The sequence below is a fragment of the Cherax quadricarinatus genome, chromosome 53 (genome assembly GCF_038502225.1).
Source record: "Cherax quadricarinatus isolate ZL_2023a chromosome 53, ASM3850222v1, whole genome shotgun sequence".
NCBI lineage: Eukaryota > Metazoa > Arthropoda > Malacostraca > Decapoda > Parastacidae > Cherax > Cherax quadricarinatus.
Genome location: NC_091344.1, coordinates 12755071 through 12774551, shown reverse-complemented (window position 1 = coordinate 12774551; position 19481 = coordinate 12755071). Strand labels below are relative to the sequence as shown.

The window sequence follows — 19481 nt, the reverse complement described above, 5'->3', positions numbered from 1 at the left end:
GAGTGGTGCACTTAGGAGTCTGTGGAGACAAAGAACTTTGTCCTTGGAGGCAAAGAGGGGAATGTATGAGAGTATAGTTTTACCAACGCTCTTATATGGGTGTGAAGCATGGGTGATGAATGTTGCAGCGAGGAGAAGGCTGGAGGCAGTGGAGATGTCATGGCTGAGGGCAATGTGTGGTGTGAATGTAATGCAGAGAATTCGTAGTTTGGAAGTTAGGAGAAGGTGCGGGATTGCCAAAACTGCTGTCCAGAGGGCTGAGGAAGGGTTGTTGAGGTGGTTCGGACATGTAGAGAGAATGGAGCAAAACAGAATGACTTCAAGAGTGTATCAGTCTGTAGTGGAAGGAAGGCGGGGTAGGGGTTGGCCTAGGAAAGGTTGGAGGGAGGGGGTAAAGGAGGTTTTGTGTGCGAGGGGCTTGGACTTCCAGCTGGCATGCGTGAGCGTGTTTGATAGGAGTGAATGGAGACAAATGGTTGTTAATACTTGACATGCTGTTGGAGTGTGAGCAAAGTAACATTTATGAAGGGGTTCAGGGAAACCGGCAGGCCGGACTTGAGTCCTGGAGATGGGAAGTACAGTGCCTGCACTCTGAAGGAGGGGTGTTAATGTTGCAGTTTAAAATTTTTAGTGTAAAACACCCTTCTGGCAAGACAGTGATGGAGTGAATGATGGTGGAAGTTTTTCTTTTTCGGGCCACCCTGCCTTGGTGGGAATCGGCCAGCGTGTTAATATAAAAATATAATAATATAATAATAATATCAATTTACTCTTTTCATTAACTTACCTGTCTTCAGAATGAACACTGTAATGTCTCTGAAGAAGTTGTTTATGCTTGAATGCAGACCCACACAAGTGACAGACAAACATGCGTCCATTATTGTGGGTAGAATCACGATGATAGATGAGGGAACTTGGATGAGTAAATACTTTTCCACAGGTTGGACAAGGATATTCTCTCTCTTCTTTAGGAGGCTGAAATAAAAATAATTTCAAAATTTACATTGAAAATTAATAAAAAAAGAAAAGAAAAAATAAATACTGAAACAGAATGCTCAAACATTCCTTTCCACAACTTTGTCTAGATAGTAGGTTGGTAGACAGCAACTGACCAGGGAGGTACTACCATCCTGCCAAGTGAGTGTAAAACAAAAGCCTGTTATTGTTTTACATGATGGAAGGATTGCTGGTGTCTTTTTTCTGTCTCATAAACATGCAAGATTTCAGGTACATCTTGCTTCTTCTACTTACACTTAAGTCACACTACACATACATGTACAAACATATATATACACACACACCCCTCTGGGTTTTCTTCTATTTGTTTACTAATTCTTGTTCTTATTTCCTCTTATCTCCATGGGGAAGTGGAACAGAATTCTTCCTCCGTAAGCCATGTATGTCGTAAGAGTATTTTCAACTACAACTTTTATACTATCCTGTCTACCATCTTACTAGCATATTATAACCAAGTCATTGCTATTTTTATTTTTATCATTTTTTTTTTATTATTCTTTTGCTACCTTAACTTGTGTATTTTATCCTGTCAATTTAAATCTAGTTATACATGTACTCTAATTCTTGTAAACAACTTATATAAGACCTTAGTGCAATTACAATTGAGAGTCTTGTGCCTTTTTTATATTATTAGATTAAACTCAGTTGTACTATAGTCAATACCAAATTCATTATATTAGACCATAGTGCAATTACTAGTGAGAGACTGGTGCTATTTTTAATTTGTATTTTTATATTATTAGATTAAATCTAGTTGTACATAGACAACATCAACTTCACCACTACAGATATCAGTACTAGAACTCAACACATAACTCAGGATATAATTTTTTTTTTTTTTTTATTATCACACTGGCCGATTCCCACCAAGGCAGGGTGGCCCGAAAAAGAAAAACTTTCACCATCATTCACTCCATCACTGTCTTGCCAGAAGGGTGCTTTACACTACAGTTTTTAAACTGCAACATTAACACCCCTCCTTCAGAGTGCAGGCACTGTACTTCCCATCTCCAGGACTCAAGTCCGGCCTGCTGGTTTCCCTGAATCCCTTCATAAATGTTACTTTGCTCACACTCCAACAGCACGTCAAGTATTAAAAACCATTTGTCTCCATTCACTCCTATCAAACACGCTCACGCATGCCTGCTGGAAGTCCAAGCCCCTCGCACACAAAACCTCCTTTACCCCCTCCCTCCAACCCTTCCTAGGCCTACCCCTACCCTGCCTTCCTTCCACTACAGACTGATACACTCTTGAAGTCATTCTGTTTCGCTCCATTCTCTCTACATGTCCGAACCACCTCAACAACCCTTCCTCAGCCCTCTGGATAACAGTTTTGGTAATCCCGCACCTCCTCCTAACTTCCAAACTACGAATTCTCTGCATTATATTCACACCACACATTGCCCTCAGACATGACATCTCCACTGCCTCCAGCCTTCTCCTCGCTGCAACATTCATCACCCACGCTTCACACCCATATAAGAGCGTTGGTAAAACTATACTCTCATACATTCCCCTCTTTGCCTCTAAGGACAAAGTTCTTTGTCTCCACAGACTCCTAAGTGCACCACTCACTCTTTTTCCCTCATCAATTCTATGATTCACCTCATCTTTCATAGACCCATCCGCTGACACGTCCACTCCCAAATATCTGAATACGTTCACCTCCTCCATACTCTCTCCCTCCAATCTGATATTCAATCTTTCATCACCTAATCTTTTTGTTATCCTCATAACCTTACTCTTTCCTGTATTCACCTTTAATTTTCTTCTTTTGCACACCCTACCAAATTCATCCACCAATCTCTGCAGCTTCTCTTCAGAATCTCCCAAAAGCACAGTGTCATCAGCAAAGAGCAGCTGTGACAACTCCCACTTTGTGTGTGATTCTTTATCTTTTAACTCCACGCCTCTTGCCAAGACCCTCGCATTTACTTCTCTTACAACCCCATCTATAAATATATTAAACAACCACGGTGACATCACACATCCTTGTCTAAGGCCTACTTTTACTGGGAAAAAATTTCCCTCTTTCCTACATACTCTAACTTGAGCCTCACTATCCTCGTAAAAACTCTTCACTGCTTTCAGTAACCTACCTCCTACACCATACACTTGCAACATCTGCCACATTGCCCCCCTATCCACCCTGTCATACGCCTTTTCCAAATCCACAAATGCCACAAAGACCTCTTTAGCCTTATCTAAATACTGTTCACTTATATGTTTCACTGTAAACACCTGGTCCACACACCCCCTACCTTTCCTAAAGCCTCCTTGTTCATTTGCTATCCTATTCTCCGTCTTACTCTTAATTCTTTCAATTATAACTCTACCATACACTTTACCAGGTACACTCAACAGACTTATCCCCCAATAATTTTTGCACTCTCTTTTATCCCCTTTGCCTTTATACAAAGGAACTATGCATGCTCTCTGCCAATCACTAGGTACCTTACCCTCTTCCATACATTTATTAAATAATTGCACCAACCACTCCAAAACTATATCCCCACCTGCTTTTAACATTTCTATCTTTATCCCATCAATCCCGGCTGCCTTACCCCCTTTCATTTTACCTACTGCCTCACGAACTTCCCCCACACTCACAACTGGCTCTTCCTCACTCCTACAAGATGTTATTCCTCCTTGCCCTATACACGAAATCACAGCTTCCCTATCTTCATCAACATTTAACAATTCCTCAAAATATTCCCTCCATTTTCCCAATACCTCTAACTCTCCATTTAATAACTCTCCTCTCCTATTTTTAACTGACAAATCCATTTGTTCTCTAGGCTTTCTTAACTTGTTAATCTCACTCCAAAACTTTTTCTTATTTTCAACAAAATTTGTTGATAACATCTCACCCACTCTCTCATTTGCTCTCTTTTTACATTGCTTCACCACTCTCTTAACCTCTCTCTTTTTCTCCATATACTCTTCCCTCCTTGCATCACTTCTACTTTGTAAAAACTTCTCATATGCTAACTTTTTCTCCCTTACTACTCTCTTTACATCATCATTCCACCAATCGCTCCTCTTCCCTCCTGCACCCACTTTCCTGTAACCACAAACTTCTGCTGAACACTCTAACACTACATTTTTAAACCTACCCCATACCTCTTCGACCCCATTGCCTATGCTCTCATTAGCCCATCTATCCTCCAATAGCTGTTTATATCTTACCCTAACTGCCTCCTCTTTTAGTTTATAAACCTTCACCTCTCTCTTGCCTGATGCTTCTATTCTCCTTGTATCCCATCTACCTTTTACTCTCAGTGTAGCTACAACTAGAAAGTGATCTGATATATCTGTGGCCCCTCTATAAACATGTACATCCTGAAGTCTACTCAACAGTCTTTTATCTACCAATACATAATCCAACAAACTACTGTCATTTCGCCCTACATCATATCGTGTATACTTATTTATCCTCTTTTTCTTAAAATATGTATTACCTATAACTAAACCCCTTTCTATACAAAGTTCAATCAAAGGGCTCCCATTATCATTTACACCTGGCACCCCAAACTTACCTACCACACCCTCTCTAAAAGTTTCTCCTACTTTAGCATTCAGGTCCCCTACCACAATTACTCTCTCACTTGGTTCAAAGGCTCCTATACATTCACTTAACATCTCCCAAAATCTCTCTCTCTCCTCTGCATTCCTCTCTTCTCCAGGTGCATACACGCTTATTATGACCCACTTCTCGCATCCAACCTTTACTTTAATCCACATAATTCTTGAATTTACACATTCATATTCTCTTTTCTCCTTCCATAACTGATCATTTAACATTACTGCTACCCCTTCCTTTGCTCTAACTCTCTCAGATACTCCAGATTTAATCCCATTTATTTCCCCCCACTGAAACTCTCCTACCCCCTTCAGCTTTGTTTCGCTTAGAGCCAGGACATCCAACTTCTTTTCATTCATAACATCAGCAATCATCTGTTTCTTGTCATCCGCACTACATCCACGCACATTTAAGCATCCCAGTTTTATAAAGTTTTTCTTCTTCTCTTTTTTAGTAAATGTATACAGGAGAAGGGGTTACTAGCCCATTGCTCCCGGCATTTTAGTCGCCTCATACGACACGCATGGCTTACAGAGGAAAGATTCTTTTCCACTTCCCCATGGACAATAGAAGAAATAAAAAAGAACAAGAGCTATTTAGAAAAAGGAGAAAAACCTAGATGTATGTATATATATATATATGCATGTGCGTGTCTGTGAAGTGTGACCAAAGTGTAAGTAGGAGTAGCAAGATATCCCTGTTATCTAGCGTGTTTATGAGACAGAAAAAGAAACCAGCAATCCTACCATCATGCAAAACAGTTACAGGTTTTTGTTTCACAGTCATCTGGCAGGACGGTAGTACTTCCCTGGGTGGTTGCTGTCTACCAACCTACTACCTATCTCAGGATATAAATAACCATAATTTAAACCTAGAAGATGATTGATCACGTTGACCCTGATCTAAACCTCCATAATCTGACACCCAATCAAAACCTATTGGAAAATAACTGCCTTTATTACACAGCATCACAACCCAGCACTATCCTAAACAATGCTAAAAGTCTATCAGTACTTAACTACAACATCAGGTCCTTAAGCAAACACTCCTGGCACTCCTTGAATCACTAAAGACACCCTTCTCCTGCATTATTCTTACTGAGACCTGGCTTAAGCAGGACACAATAGATATCTACCCTCTACCAGGATACACATCAATTCACAACTGCAGACCAAACCAAGTTGGGGTAGTATTGCAATCTATTACTCTAACCAATTATCTTGTATTAGCACCACTTGCTTTAGTGATGAATATGGGGAATACATTTTTGCTAATTTTACTGTATAAAACCTTAAGACACCTATAACAATTGGTGCCATTTACCGGATACCTCACACAAACATCCCAAATTTCAGTGAGAAATTAAAGTCACTAATAACAAACAGACAAATGAATAAGCACCACCTTCTCTTAGCTGGAGACTTCAACATCAACCTTGGCTTACTAGATGATCAGCCTGTAACTGATTTCATCAACAATATGAACAACACACTTCTCATACCAACAATAACTAAACCAACCAGGCTCACTGAGACAAGTGCAACCATAATAGACCACATATGGACCAATATACTAGCCCCCCTTAAATCAGGGATAATCACAGATAGCACTACAGACCACTACCCTACCTTCCTCCTGACAAACATTAATAAACCACCACTTGAATACAACAAAGTCTCATTTAGACTCCATGACGAGGCCTCAATAAGGAAGTTCACAGCTGACCTAGAGATTGTTGACTGGCCTACAGAATTCTCCAAGGCCAATGGTATTGATGACTGGACAGACATTTTTCTTAACAAATTACTTAGACTATACAACAAACATTGTCCTATAAAAACGAAACAGATCACAAACAAACGGCTTGGTTGCCCATGGCTAACCAGCACCATTCTGAAATCCATTGGCAAGAAACACCAATATGAAAAGCAATATAGACAGGGCTTAATACACAAAGATATTCTTAAACACTATTCATCAGTTCTCACCAAAGTAATAAAGAAAGCCAAACAACTATACTACTCCAGTAGATTCACAGACACTAGAGGAGATATAAAAAAGACCTGGAAAACACTCTCTCAGATTCTAGGGACCCACAAACTGAAAAAAACCAAGAATATTGTCCTAACTAAACCTAATGAAACACCACTACATCCCACTGACACAGCTAACAAGATAAACGACTTCTTCTCAACCATAGGATCTAATCTCGCCAGTAAAATCCCACATACCAATGCCCATGCCGGGGACTACCTAGATGGGAATTTCCCAAATTCCTTCTATCTTGCACCAACTGAGCCCTCGGAAGTCACTGAGATTATGAAGTCACTTAAAAACAACTCAGGGAATCTGTCGAATGTCCCACCATTACTGTACAAGCGAGCGGCCCATATCCTTTCGCATGCTATTTCATTACTTTTTAACAAGTCACTAGAAACTAGCACCTTCCCGAAACTACTCAAGATGGCAAGGGTTACACCAATACATAAAGGTGGTGACCCTACAGACTTAAACAACTATAGGCCAATATCAAACTTACCATTGTTATCCAAAATCTTTGAGAAACTCATGCACAGGAGACTATATTCATTTATAACAGCACAAAACATACTCAACCCCTGCCAATTTGGATTTAGGAAAAATAAAAACACTAATGATGCAATCATAAAAATGCTAGAGCTGCTTTACACAGCATTGGAAAATAAGGAATATCCACTAGGAATTTTTATTGACCTAAGGAAAGCTTTTGACACAGTAGACCACGACATCCTACTCCACAAACTTGACCATTACGGTATAAGAGGCCATGCGCTTGCTTATTTCAAATCTTACCTTACTAATAGGTATCAGTATGTTACCATTAAAGACACAGCATCAACAACACGGCCACTTGATAATGGAGTTCCGCAGGGAAGTGTCCTTGGTCCCCTGCTCTTCCTCATATACATCAATGATCTTCCAAAGGTATCCCAACACCTGAAACCTATTCTCTTTGCTGAAGACATGACTTATGTCATCTCTCACCCTAATCTTGCCACCCTCAACACCATTGTTAACGAGGAGCTGATCAAAATATCGACTTGGATGACAGCCAATAAACTTACGCTTAACACTGACAAAACCTACTATATTATGTTTGGTAGCAGAGCAGGAGATGCACAAATTAACATTAAGATCGACCACACTCTAATTACCAGACATAGTGAGGGCAAATTCCTAGGCCTATACCTTGACAACAACCTGAATTTCAGCACCCATATCCAACACATAACAAAAAAAGTATCCAAAACAGTTGGGATCCTCTCCAAGATACGATACTACGTGCCGCAAAATGCCCTTCTCACACTATACCACTCACTTATTTATCCATACCTCACCTATGCTATTTGTGCTTGGGGATCAACTGCAGCAACACACCTAAAGCCAATAATAACCCAACAAAAAGCTGCAGTAAGAATAATCACTAAATCCCATCCCTGGCAACACACCCCCCACTCTTCATAGATCTAAACTTACTCCCTATTCAGTACATCCACACTTACTACTGTGCAATCTACATCTACAGGACCTTAAACTCCAATATCAACCTTGACCTAAAACACTTTCTTGATAGTTGTGACAGAACCCACAGGCACAACACCAGCCACAAACATCTCTACGACATTCCCCGTGTCCGACTAAACCTTTACAAAAATTCAATGTATGTCAAAGGCCCTAAAATCTGGAACACCCTACCCGAGACTCTAGAACTGCAGACACATTCATCACCTTCAAAACTACCATTAGAAAACATCTTATCTCCCTGATACACCCCATCAACTAACTACACGAATACCACCTGGTGGTTCACACTTACACTCACTCACCCATTTGACCATAAACAGAAATATTAATCTCAATCTTAAAATAATGAATCCTATGATACTCCAATACTGAAACTATGTACTGTGCCAAAACAAAAGCATTCACATTGCTAAACTCACAAACTAGTATTTAGTCACTTAGCCATAATACCAACTTACCTCATAATTTGTAATATTTTAAAATAAAGAATTAAACTAAGTCTGCCCGAAATGCCTAGCCATGCTAGGCGTTCTAGTGGTACACTCTGTAATCATTATTTAACTACATGTAAACCACACAACAACCAAATTCTGTAAATTCAACATTGTAATCTTTATAGAGAATAAACTTTGAGTCGACTAAAATGCCGGGAGCAAGGGGCTAGTAACCCCTTCTCCTGCATACATTACTAAAGTTAAAAAGAGAAACTTTTGTTTTCCTTTTTGGGCTACCCTGCCTCGGTGGGAAATGGCTGATTTGTTGAAAGAAGAAGAAAGAAATTTATAGCTAAACTATGCTGTTTTAACCTTTTCTTATAAATACAGGTGGGATCTACTTAACAGCACTTTGCTTTATGGTGCTTCACTAATACAACAGTTTTCAATTATACTTTTTCAACAACAAACCTTACTTCTTTCAACAAACCGGCCATATCCCACCGAGGCAGGGTGGCCCAAAAAGAAAAATGAGAGTTTCTCTTTGTAAAATTAGTAATTTATACAGGAGATGGGGTTACTAGCTTCTTGCTCCAGGCAATTCAGTCACCTCTTACGACACACATGGCTCATGGAGGAAGAATTCTGTTCAATTTCCCCATGGAGATAAGAGGAAATAAAAAAGAACAAGAACTAACAAGAAAATAGAAGAAAACCCAGAGGTAGGTAGGCAGGGGTGTGTGTGTGTGTGTGTGTGTGTGTGTGTGTGTGTGTGTGTGTGTGTGTGTGTGTGTGTGTGTGTGTGTGTGTGTGTGTGTGTGTGTGTGTGTGCGCGCGCGTGTGCGCATGCGTGCGTGTGTGTGTGCGTGTGCGCATGCGTGCGTGTGTGCGTGCGTGCGTGGCCCGAGACTGTTCAACTGCCTCCCAGCATACATAAGGGGGATTACCAACAGACCCCTGGCAGTCTTCAAGCTGGCACTGGACAAGCACCTAAAGTCGGTTCCTGACCAGCCGGGCTGTGGCTCGTACGTTGGTTTGCGTGCAGCCAGCAGCAACAGCCTGGTTGATCAGGCTCTGATCCACCAGGAGGCCTGGTCACAGACTGGGCCGCGGGGGCGTTGACCCCCGGAACTCTCTCCAGGTAAACTCCAGGTATATATATATATATATATATATATATATTTTTTTATTATTATTATTATTATTATTATTATCACACTGGCCGATTCCCACCAAGGCAGGGTGGCCCGAAAAAGAAAAACTTTCACCATCATTCACTCCATCACTGTCTTGCCAGAAGGGTGCTTTACACTACAGTTTTTAAACTGCAACATTAACACCCCTCCTTCAGAGTGCAGGCACTGTACTTCCCAGCTCCAGGACTCAAGTCCGGCCTGCCGGTTTCCCTGAACCCCTTCATAAATGTTACTTTGCTCACACTCCAACAGCACGTCAAGTATTAAAAACCATTTGTCTCCATTCACTCCTGTCAAACACGCTCACGCATGCCTGCTGGAAGTCCAAGCCCCTCGCACACAAAACCTCCTTTACCCCCTCCCTCCAACCTTTCCTAGGCCAACCCCTACCCTGCCTTCCTTCTACTACAGACTGATACACTCTTGAAGTCATTCTGTTTTGCTCCATTCTCTCTACATGTCCGAACCACCTCAACAATCCTTCCTCAGCCCTCTGGACAACAGTTTTGGTAATCCTGCACCTAATCCTAACTTCCAAACTACGAATTCTCTGCATTATATTCACACCACACATTGCCCTCAGACATGACATCTCCACTGCCTCCAGCCTTCTCCTCGCTGCAACATTCATCACCCATGCTTCACACCCATATAAGAGCGTTGGTAAAACTATACTCTCATACATTCCCCTCTTTGCCTCCAAGGACAAAGTTCTTTGTCTCCACAGACTCCTAAGTGCACCACTCACCCTTTTCCCCTCATCAATTCTATGATTCACCTCATCTTTCATAGACCCATCTGCTGACACGTCCACTCCCAAATATCTGAATACATTCACCTCCTCCATACTCTCTCCCTCCAATCTGATATCCAATCTTTCATCACCTAATCTTTTTGTTATCCTCATAACCTTACTCTTTCCTGTATTCACTTTTAATTTTCTTCTTTTGCATACCCTACCAAATTCATCCACCAATCTCTGCAACTTCTCTTCAGAATCTCCCAAGAGCACAGTGTCATCAGCAAAGAGCAACTGTGACAACTCCCACTTTATGTGCGATTCTTTATCTTTTAACTCCACGCCTCTTGCTAAGACCCTCGCATTTACTTCTCTTACAACCCCATCTATAAATATATTAAACAACCACGGTGACATCACACATCCTTGTCATAGGCCTACTTTTACTGGGAAATAATTTCCCTCTTTCCTACATACTCTAACCTGAGCCTCACTATCCTCGTAAAAACTCTTCACTGCTTTCAGTAACCTACCTCCTATACCATACACCTGCAACATCTGCCACATTGCCCCCCTATCCACCCTGTCAAATGCCTTTTCCAAATCCATAAATGCCACAAAGACCTCTTTAGCCTTATCTAAATACTGTTCACTTATATGTTTCACTGTAAACACCTGGTCAATGCACCCCCTACCTTTTCTAAAGCCTCCTTGTTCATCTGCTATCCTATTCTCCGTCTTACTCTTAATTCTTTCAATAATAACTCTACCATACACTTTACCAGGCATACTCAACAGATTTATCCCCCTATAATTTCTGCACTCTCTTTTGTCCCCTTTGCCTTTATGGAAAGGAACTATTCATGCTCTCTGCCAATCCCTAGGTACCTTACCCTCATCCATACATTTATTAAATAATTGCACCAACCATTCCAAAACTATATCTCCACCTGCTTTTAACATTTATATCTTTATCCCATCAATCCCAGCTGCCTTACCCCCTTTCATTTTACCTACTGCTTCCCGAACTTCCCCCACACTCACAACTGGCTCTTCCTCACTCCTACAAGATGTTATTTCTCCTTGCCCTATACTCGAAATCACAGCTTCCCTATCTTCATCAACATTTAATAATTCCTCAAAATATTCCCTCCATCTTCCCAATACCTCTAACTCTCCATTTAATAACTCTCCTCTTACTATTTTTAACTGACAAATCCATTTGTTCTCTAGGCTTCCTTAACTTGTTAATCTCACTCCAAAACTTTTTCTTATTTTCAACAAAATTTATTGATAACATCTCACCCACTCTCTCATTTGCTCTCTTTTTACATTGCTTCACCACTCTCTTAACCTCTCTCTTTTTCTCCATATACTCTTCCCTCCCTGCATCACTTCTACTTTGTAAAAACTTCTCATATGCTAACTTTTTCTCCCTTACTACTCTCTTTACATCCTCATTCCACCAATCGCTCCTCTTCCCTCCCGCACCCACTTTCCTGTAACCACAAACTTCTGCTGAACACTCTAACATTACATTTTTAAACCTACCCCATACCTCTTCGACCCCATTGCCTATGCTCTCATTAGCCCATCTATCCTCCAATAGCTGTTTATATCTTACCCTAACTGCCTCCTCTTTTAGTTTATAAACCTTCACCTCTCTCTTCCCTGATGCTTCCATTCTCCTTGTATCCCATCTACCTTTTACTCTCAGTGTAGCTACAACTAGAAAGTGATCTGATATATCTGTGGCCCCTCTATAAACATGTACATCCTGAAGTCTACTCAACAGTCTTTTATCTACCAATACATAATCCAACAAACTACTGTCATTTCGCCCTACATCATATCTTGCATATGTACTTATTTATCCTCTTTTTCTTAAAATATGTATTACCTATAACTAAACCCCTTTCTATACAAAGTTCAATCAAAGGGCTCCCATTACCATTTACACCTGGCACCCCAAACTTACCTACCACACCCTCTCTAAAAGTTTCTCCTACTTTAGCATTCAGGTCCCCTACCACAATTACTCTCTCACTTGGTTCAAAGGCTCCTATACATTCACTTAACATCTCCCAAAATCTCTCTCTCCTCTACATTCCTCTCTTCTCCAGGTGCACACACGCTTATTATGACCCACTTTTCGCATCCAACCTTTACTTTAATCCACATAATTCTTGAATTTACACATTCATATTCTCTTTTCTCCTTCCATAACTGATCCTTCAACAGTACTGCTACCCCTTCCTTTGCTCTAACTCTCTCAGATACTCCAGATTTAATCCCATTTATTTCCCCCCACCGAAACTCCCCTACCCCCTTCAGCTTTGTTTCGCTTAGGGCCAGGACATCCAGCTTCTTTTCATTCATAACATCAGCAATCATCTGTTTCTTGTCATCCGCACAACATCCACGCACATTCAAGCATCCCAGTTTTATAAAGTTTTTCTTCTTCTCTTTTTTAGTAAATGTCTACAGGAGAAGGGGTTACTAGCCCATTGCTCCCGGCATTTTAGTCGCCTCATACGACATGCATGGCTTCTGGAGGAAAGATTCTTTTCCACTTCCCCATGGTCAATAGAAGAAATAAAGAAGAACAAGAGCTATTTAGAAAAAGGAGAAAAACCTAGATGTATGTATAAATATATGCATGTGCGTGTCTGTGAAGTGTGACCAAAGTGTAAGTAGGAGTAGCAAGATATCCCTGTTATCTAGCGTATGTATATATATATACAGTGGACCCCCGCATAACGATTACCTCCGATTGCGACCAATTATGTAAGTGTATTTATGTAAGTGCGTTTGTACGTGTATGTTTGGGGGTCTGAAAGGAATAATCTACTTCACAATATTCCTTATGGGAATAAATTCGGTCAGTACTGGCACCTGAACATACTTATGGAATGAAAAAATATCGTTAACCGGGGGTCCACTGTATATATATATATATACAGTGGACCCCCGGTTAACGATATTTTTTCTCTCCAGAAGTATGTTCAGGTGCCAGTACTGACCGAATTTGTTCCCATAAGGAATATTGTGAAGTAGATTAGTCTATTTCAGACCCCCAAACATACACGTACAAACGCACTTACATAAATACACTTACATAATTGGTCGCATTCGGAGGTGATCGTTATGCGGGGGTCCACTGTATATATTATACATACAGTACATAGTAGGTTGGTAGACAGCAACCACCTAGGGAGGTACTACCGTCCTGCCAAGTGAATGTAAAACAAAAGCCTGTAATTGTTTTACATGATGGTAGGATTGCTGTTTTTTTTTTTTGTGTCTCATAAATATGCAAGATTACAGGTATGTCTTGCTACTTCTACTTACACTTAGGTCACACTACACATACATGTACATGTTTATTTATACATACTCTTCTGAGTTTTCTTTGATTTTATCTTAATAGTTCTTGGTCTTATTACTTTTCCTTTTATACCCATGAGGAAGTGGAATAAGAACCTTTCATCCGTAAGCCATGCATGTTGTAAAAGTCAACTAAAATGCCGGGAACAATGGGCTAGTAACCCCTTTTCCTGTAAAGATTACTAAAAAGAATAAGAAGAAGAAAATTGTCGAAGTGGGAAGTCTGAATGTGCATGGATGTTGTGCTAATTATAAGAAAGAGATGATTGTGGATGTAATGAATGAGAAGCTGGATGTCCTGGCTTTAAGTGAAACAAAGCTGAAGGGGGTGGGAGAGTTTCAGTGGAGAGGAATAAATGGGATTAGGTCAGGGGTTTCAAGTAGAGTTAGAGCTAAAGGAGTAGCAATAATGTTGAAGGATAAGATATGGCAGGAAAAGAGGGACTATAAATGTATTAATTCAAGGATTATGTGGAGTAAAATAAAGGTTGGATGTGAAAAGTGGGTTATAATAAGTGTATATGCACCTGGAGAAGAGAGAAGTGTAGAGGAGAGAGAGAGATTTTGGGAAATGTTGAGTGAATGCGTGGGGAGTTTTGAACCAAGTGTGAGAGTACTTATGGTTGGGGATTTCAATGCTAAAGTGGGTAAAAATGTTGTGGACGGAGTAGTAGGTAAATTTGGGGTGCCAGGGGTAAATGTAAATGGGGAGCCTTTAATTGAGCTATGTGTAGAAAGAGATTTGGTAATAAGTAATACATATTTTATGAAAAAGAGGATAAATAAATATACAAGGTATGATGTAGCACATAATGAAAGTAATTTGCTAGATTATGTATTGGTGGATAAAAGGTTAATGGGTAGGCTCCAGGATGTACATATTTATAGAGGGGCAACTGATATATATGATCATTCTTTAGTTGTAGCTACAGTTAGAATAAGAGGTAGATGGGACAAGAGGAAGGTGGCAACAGCAAGTAGGTGGGAAGTGAAAGTGTATAAACTAAGGGAGGAGGAAGTTCGGGTGAGATATAAGCGACTATTGGCAGAAAGGTGGGCTAGTGCAAAGATGAGTAGTGGGGGGTTGAAGAGGGTTGGAATAGTTTTAAAAATGCAGTATTAGAATGTGGGGCAGAAGTTTGTGGTTATAGGAGGGTGGGGGCAGGAGGAAAGAGGAGTGATTGGTGGAATGATGAAGTAAAGAGTGTGATAAAAGAGAAAAAGGTAGCTTATGAGAGGTTTTTACAAAGAAGAAGTGTTATAAGATGAGTGGGAGAGGCACTGTCAAGAAATTTTAATGAAAATAAGAAAAAATTTTGGAGTGAGTTAAACAAGCTAAGAAAGCCTAGGGAACATATGGATTTGTCAGTTAAAAACAGAGTAGGGGAGTTAGTAGATGGGGAGAGGGAGGTATTAGGTAGATGGCGAGAATATTTTGAGGAACTCTTAAATGTTGAGGAAGAAAGGGAGGCGGTAATTTCATGCACTGGCCAGGGAGGTATACCATCTTTTATAGGAGTGAAGAAGAGCAGAATGTAAGTGTGGGGGAGGTATGTGAGGCATTACATAGAATGAAAGGGGGTAAAGCAGCTGGAACTGATGGGATCATGACAGAAATGTTAAAAGCAGGGGGGGAGGATGTAGTGTTGGAGTGGTTGGTACTTTTGTTTAATAAATGTATGAAAGAGGGGAAGGTACCTAGGGATTGGCGGAGAGCATTTATAGTCCCTTTATATAAAGGGAAGGGGAACAAGAGAGATTGTAAAAATTATAGAGGAATAAGTTTATTGAGTATACCAGGAAAAGTGTACGGTAGGGTTATTATTGAAAGAATTAGAGATAAGACAGAATGTAGGATTGCGGATGAGCAAGGAGGTTTCAGAGTGGGTAGGGGATGTGTAGATCAGGTGTTTGCATTGAAGCATATATGTGAACAGTATTTAGATAAAGGTAGGGAAGTTTTTATTGCATTTATGGATTTAGAAAAGGCATATGATAGAGTGGATAGGGGAGCAATGTGGCAGATGTTGCAATAGGTGGTAAGTTACTAAATACTGTAAAGAGTTTTTATGAGGATAGTGAGGCTCAGGTTAGGGCGTGTAGCAAAGAGGGAGATTACTTCCTGGTAAAAGTAGGGATGTGTAATGTCACCATGGTTATTTAATATATTTATAGATGCGGTTGTGAAAGAAGTAAATGCCAGGGTGCTGGGGAGAGGGGTGGGATTAAATTATGGGGAATCAAGTACAAAATGGGAGTTGACACAGTTGCTTTTTGCTGATGATACTGTGCTTATGGGAGATTCTAAATAAAAGCTGCAAAGGTTAGTGGATGAGTTTGGGAGGGTGTGTAAAAAAAGAAAGTTGAAAGTGAACATAGATAAGAGTAAGGTGATGAGGGTATCAAATGATTTAGATAAAGAAAAATTGGATATTATATTTGAGAGAGAGAGTATGGAAGAAGTGAATGTTTTCAGATATTTGAGAGTTTACATGTCAGCGGATGGGCTTATGAAGTATGAGGTTAAGCAGAGAATTGATGAAGGAAAAAAGGTGAGTGGTGCGTTGAGGTACATGTGGAGACAAAAAAAAACGTTATTTATGGAGGCAAAGAAGGGAATGTATAAAAGTACAGTGGTACCAACACTCTTATATGGGTATGAAGCTTGGGTTGTGAATGCTGCAGTGAGGAGGCGGTTGGAGGGCATGGAGATGTCCTGTCTAAGGGCAATGTGTGGTGTAAATATTATGCAGAGAATTTAAAGTGTGGAAATTAGGAGGAGTAAAGTTAATAAAAGTATTAGTCAGAGGGCTGAAGAGGTGTTGTTGAGGTGGTTTGGTCATTTAGAAAAAATGGATCGAAGTAGAATGACATGGAGTGTATAAATCTGTAGGGGAAGGAAGGCAGGGTAGGGGTCATCCTCGAATAGGTTAGAGGGAGGGGGGTAAATGAGGTTGTGTGGTGAGGGGCTTGGACTTCCAGCAAGCGTGTGTGAGCGTGTTACCTTTGATATACCTTTGAAGAGTTTTGAGAGTTTATCTACTCTCTGAGCCCGGCCATGGGCCAGGCTCGTCTGGTGCTTGCCTGGTCAACCAGGCTGTTGCTGCTGGAGGCCCGCTGCCCCACATATCCATCACAGCCTGGTTGATCTGGACCCCGGATGTAGATACAGTGTTCCCTTGTTGTCCCCACTGCACCCCTGCTCTTTATTTATTTATTTATGTCTTTGCAAATAGTACATTGAGACTATGTATTTACAATAATGGGTTGTAATGCAAAGACAGCCTCTATTATGCCTAGGCATTATGAGCTGACTTAACATCTTCACTGGGTTTATTTTATACTTGTTAGATAAGAGTGAATGGAGATGAATATTTTTTGAGATCTAACGAGCTGTTGGAGTGTGAGCAAGGTAATATTTAGTGAAGGGATTCAGGGAAACCGGTTATTTTTATATAGCTGGACTTGAGTACTGGAAATGGAAACTACCACACCACTGTTGAATATTTCAATTTTTGCCTAAAGTACACATTAGGAACAGCCTGTTTTAGCATCTGACGTAACATTTATGAAGGGATTCAGGGAAACCAGTTAGCCAGACTTAAGTCCTGTAGTTTGGAAGTACAGTGCCTGTGCTCTGAAGGAGGGGGGGTGGAGATATATTGTAGTTTTTGAACTGAAGTATTGGCACGTCTTAGGCAAGACAGTAATGAAGTGAGTGATGATGAAAGTGTTTCTTCTTTTTTCGGGTCACCCTGCCTCTCTGAAATCGCCAATGTGTTGATAAAAAAATATATACAGTGGATCCCCAGTTTTCATCCAAAATGGACAAAAGCCGAGGTAATATTTCCCATAAGAAATAACGTAAATCCAATTAATTCGTTCCAGCACTAATTTTAATGGATAAATGAACATTTAAATCACTTTTACCTTTGTTGGCAAATTCTTTACGAGATCCCCATGCAACTGCCTGGCCTTTTCGCAAATTATCGCCTCCACAACACTGTCTCCCACTAACTGTTTTTCGTTGATCCACACCAACAACAATTTCTCAACATCTTTGATTGTTTGCCATCAATACCACCCTCTACGATCATCACTACCACCCTCTACCACCATCACAACCACAACCACCCTCTACCACCACCACAACCACAACCACCCTCTACCACCATCACTACCACGACCACCTTCTACCACCACCATAACCACAACCACCATCTATACCACCCTCTACCACCAATGTTTCGGATGAATGCGTGGAGTACTGTTCACTGAACCAGTGACAGAGGCAGATTGAGTAACATAAGTGTGAGCAGCCGTGTCCCATGTGGGTGGACGAGTCTGATACGGACGATTTCCAAGTAGAGGTATGAAACCTGGGGTAAAATTTCGCTCAAAAAAGTGGTCGAAATCCAAATTGTACGATATCCACACTGGATGAAATCTGGGGGTCCACTGTATCTGAAGGTTATTTTAAAGTTTGCCAACAAAGAAAACAAATTTCCCATGATTCCACAGCTATGATCTTTCAATGATAATGTTTTGTTGAGGATGACTCCATATTTTATCACGCAAAATATATTGTGAATACATATATCAAATCAGGAGTTAGTTTATGCTTTAACCCCTAAACGGTCCAAATGTATATATACGTTCTCTCCCCTAGTGCCCCGAATATTTTGAAAAATAATTTTGTTTTTTTTCACTGAAATAAAGAGAAAAATTTTCTGTGTTATAGGATTAAAATAAAAAAAATTAGGGTCAGTACTTACTGAGATATGAGGCTGCAAAGCTAACACTTAATGCTCACCTGATGGCAACATCGAGTCCTGCTGCTTGAGGAAGTGTTGCCGATATACCATTTTTTCTCATTTCATATTTATGTTCTAATAATGACAATTTATTGTAGTTCTTGGCATTTCATAACCAATTTTTGTTCTGACACTAATATTAACTACTGAAATTGTACTCAAATTGTCACAAACACATTGACAGGTGGACATTTACACCTGCCTTGGTCATTTACTATTGTCTAGGAATAAATACAAGTATTTATAGGTCCCAGCATTGTTTTGGATACATGGGAGTATAGAAGAAGAAGAAGGAAGGATGAGGAGGAAGAAGGAAGAAGAAGGAAGAAGTATAATTGTATTTGTGAGACAGATAAAAAGAGATAGAGACAGATAGACAGACATGGACAGACAGACACTAAACTTGGGGTTAACATCACTTTCCTCTTAAAAGGGGAGAGTTAATATGACACTACATCAGTGAATCCCTGGTGTTTGCCTCACTGTTTGCTCGAGCTGGCATTCAATTTAACTGGTGCTCCCAAAAGGTAATAAGTGGTCTCAGATTTTATTTATATGGTGCACACTGAGTGTTAAGACCCATTCTATACTGATCAGGCATCTCAGGCCAATCATGCCAAATTTGGAGGCAGGAAAATTAAAACGTAAATATACGTTTGGGGCGCTAGCGGTAAGAACGTATATATACATTTGGACCGTGATGATCGTACTGTCACTCTTCAATATAAACTTTAGCATTTTTTT

The 19481-nt window shown here is 40.3% G+C and overlaps 1 protein-coding gene across 1 annotated transcript in view; it reads right to left on the bottom strand.

Annotated features, from left to right (window-relative positions):
• Positions 1 to 19481, bottom strand: part of LOC128692260 (zinc finger protein 883-like) — a 95605-nt gene that overhangs the window by 32602 nt on the left and 43522 nt on the right. The window contains exon 8 of the mRNA XM_070096327.1: positions 788 to 975. Coding sequence (XP_069952428.1) covers positions 788 to 975 — 188 coding nt within the window. The remainder of the gene's footprint in view (positions 1 to 787; positions 976 to 19481) is intronic.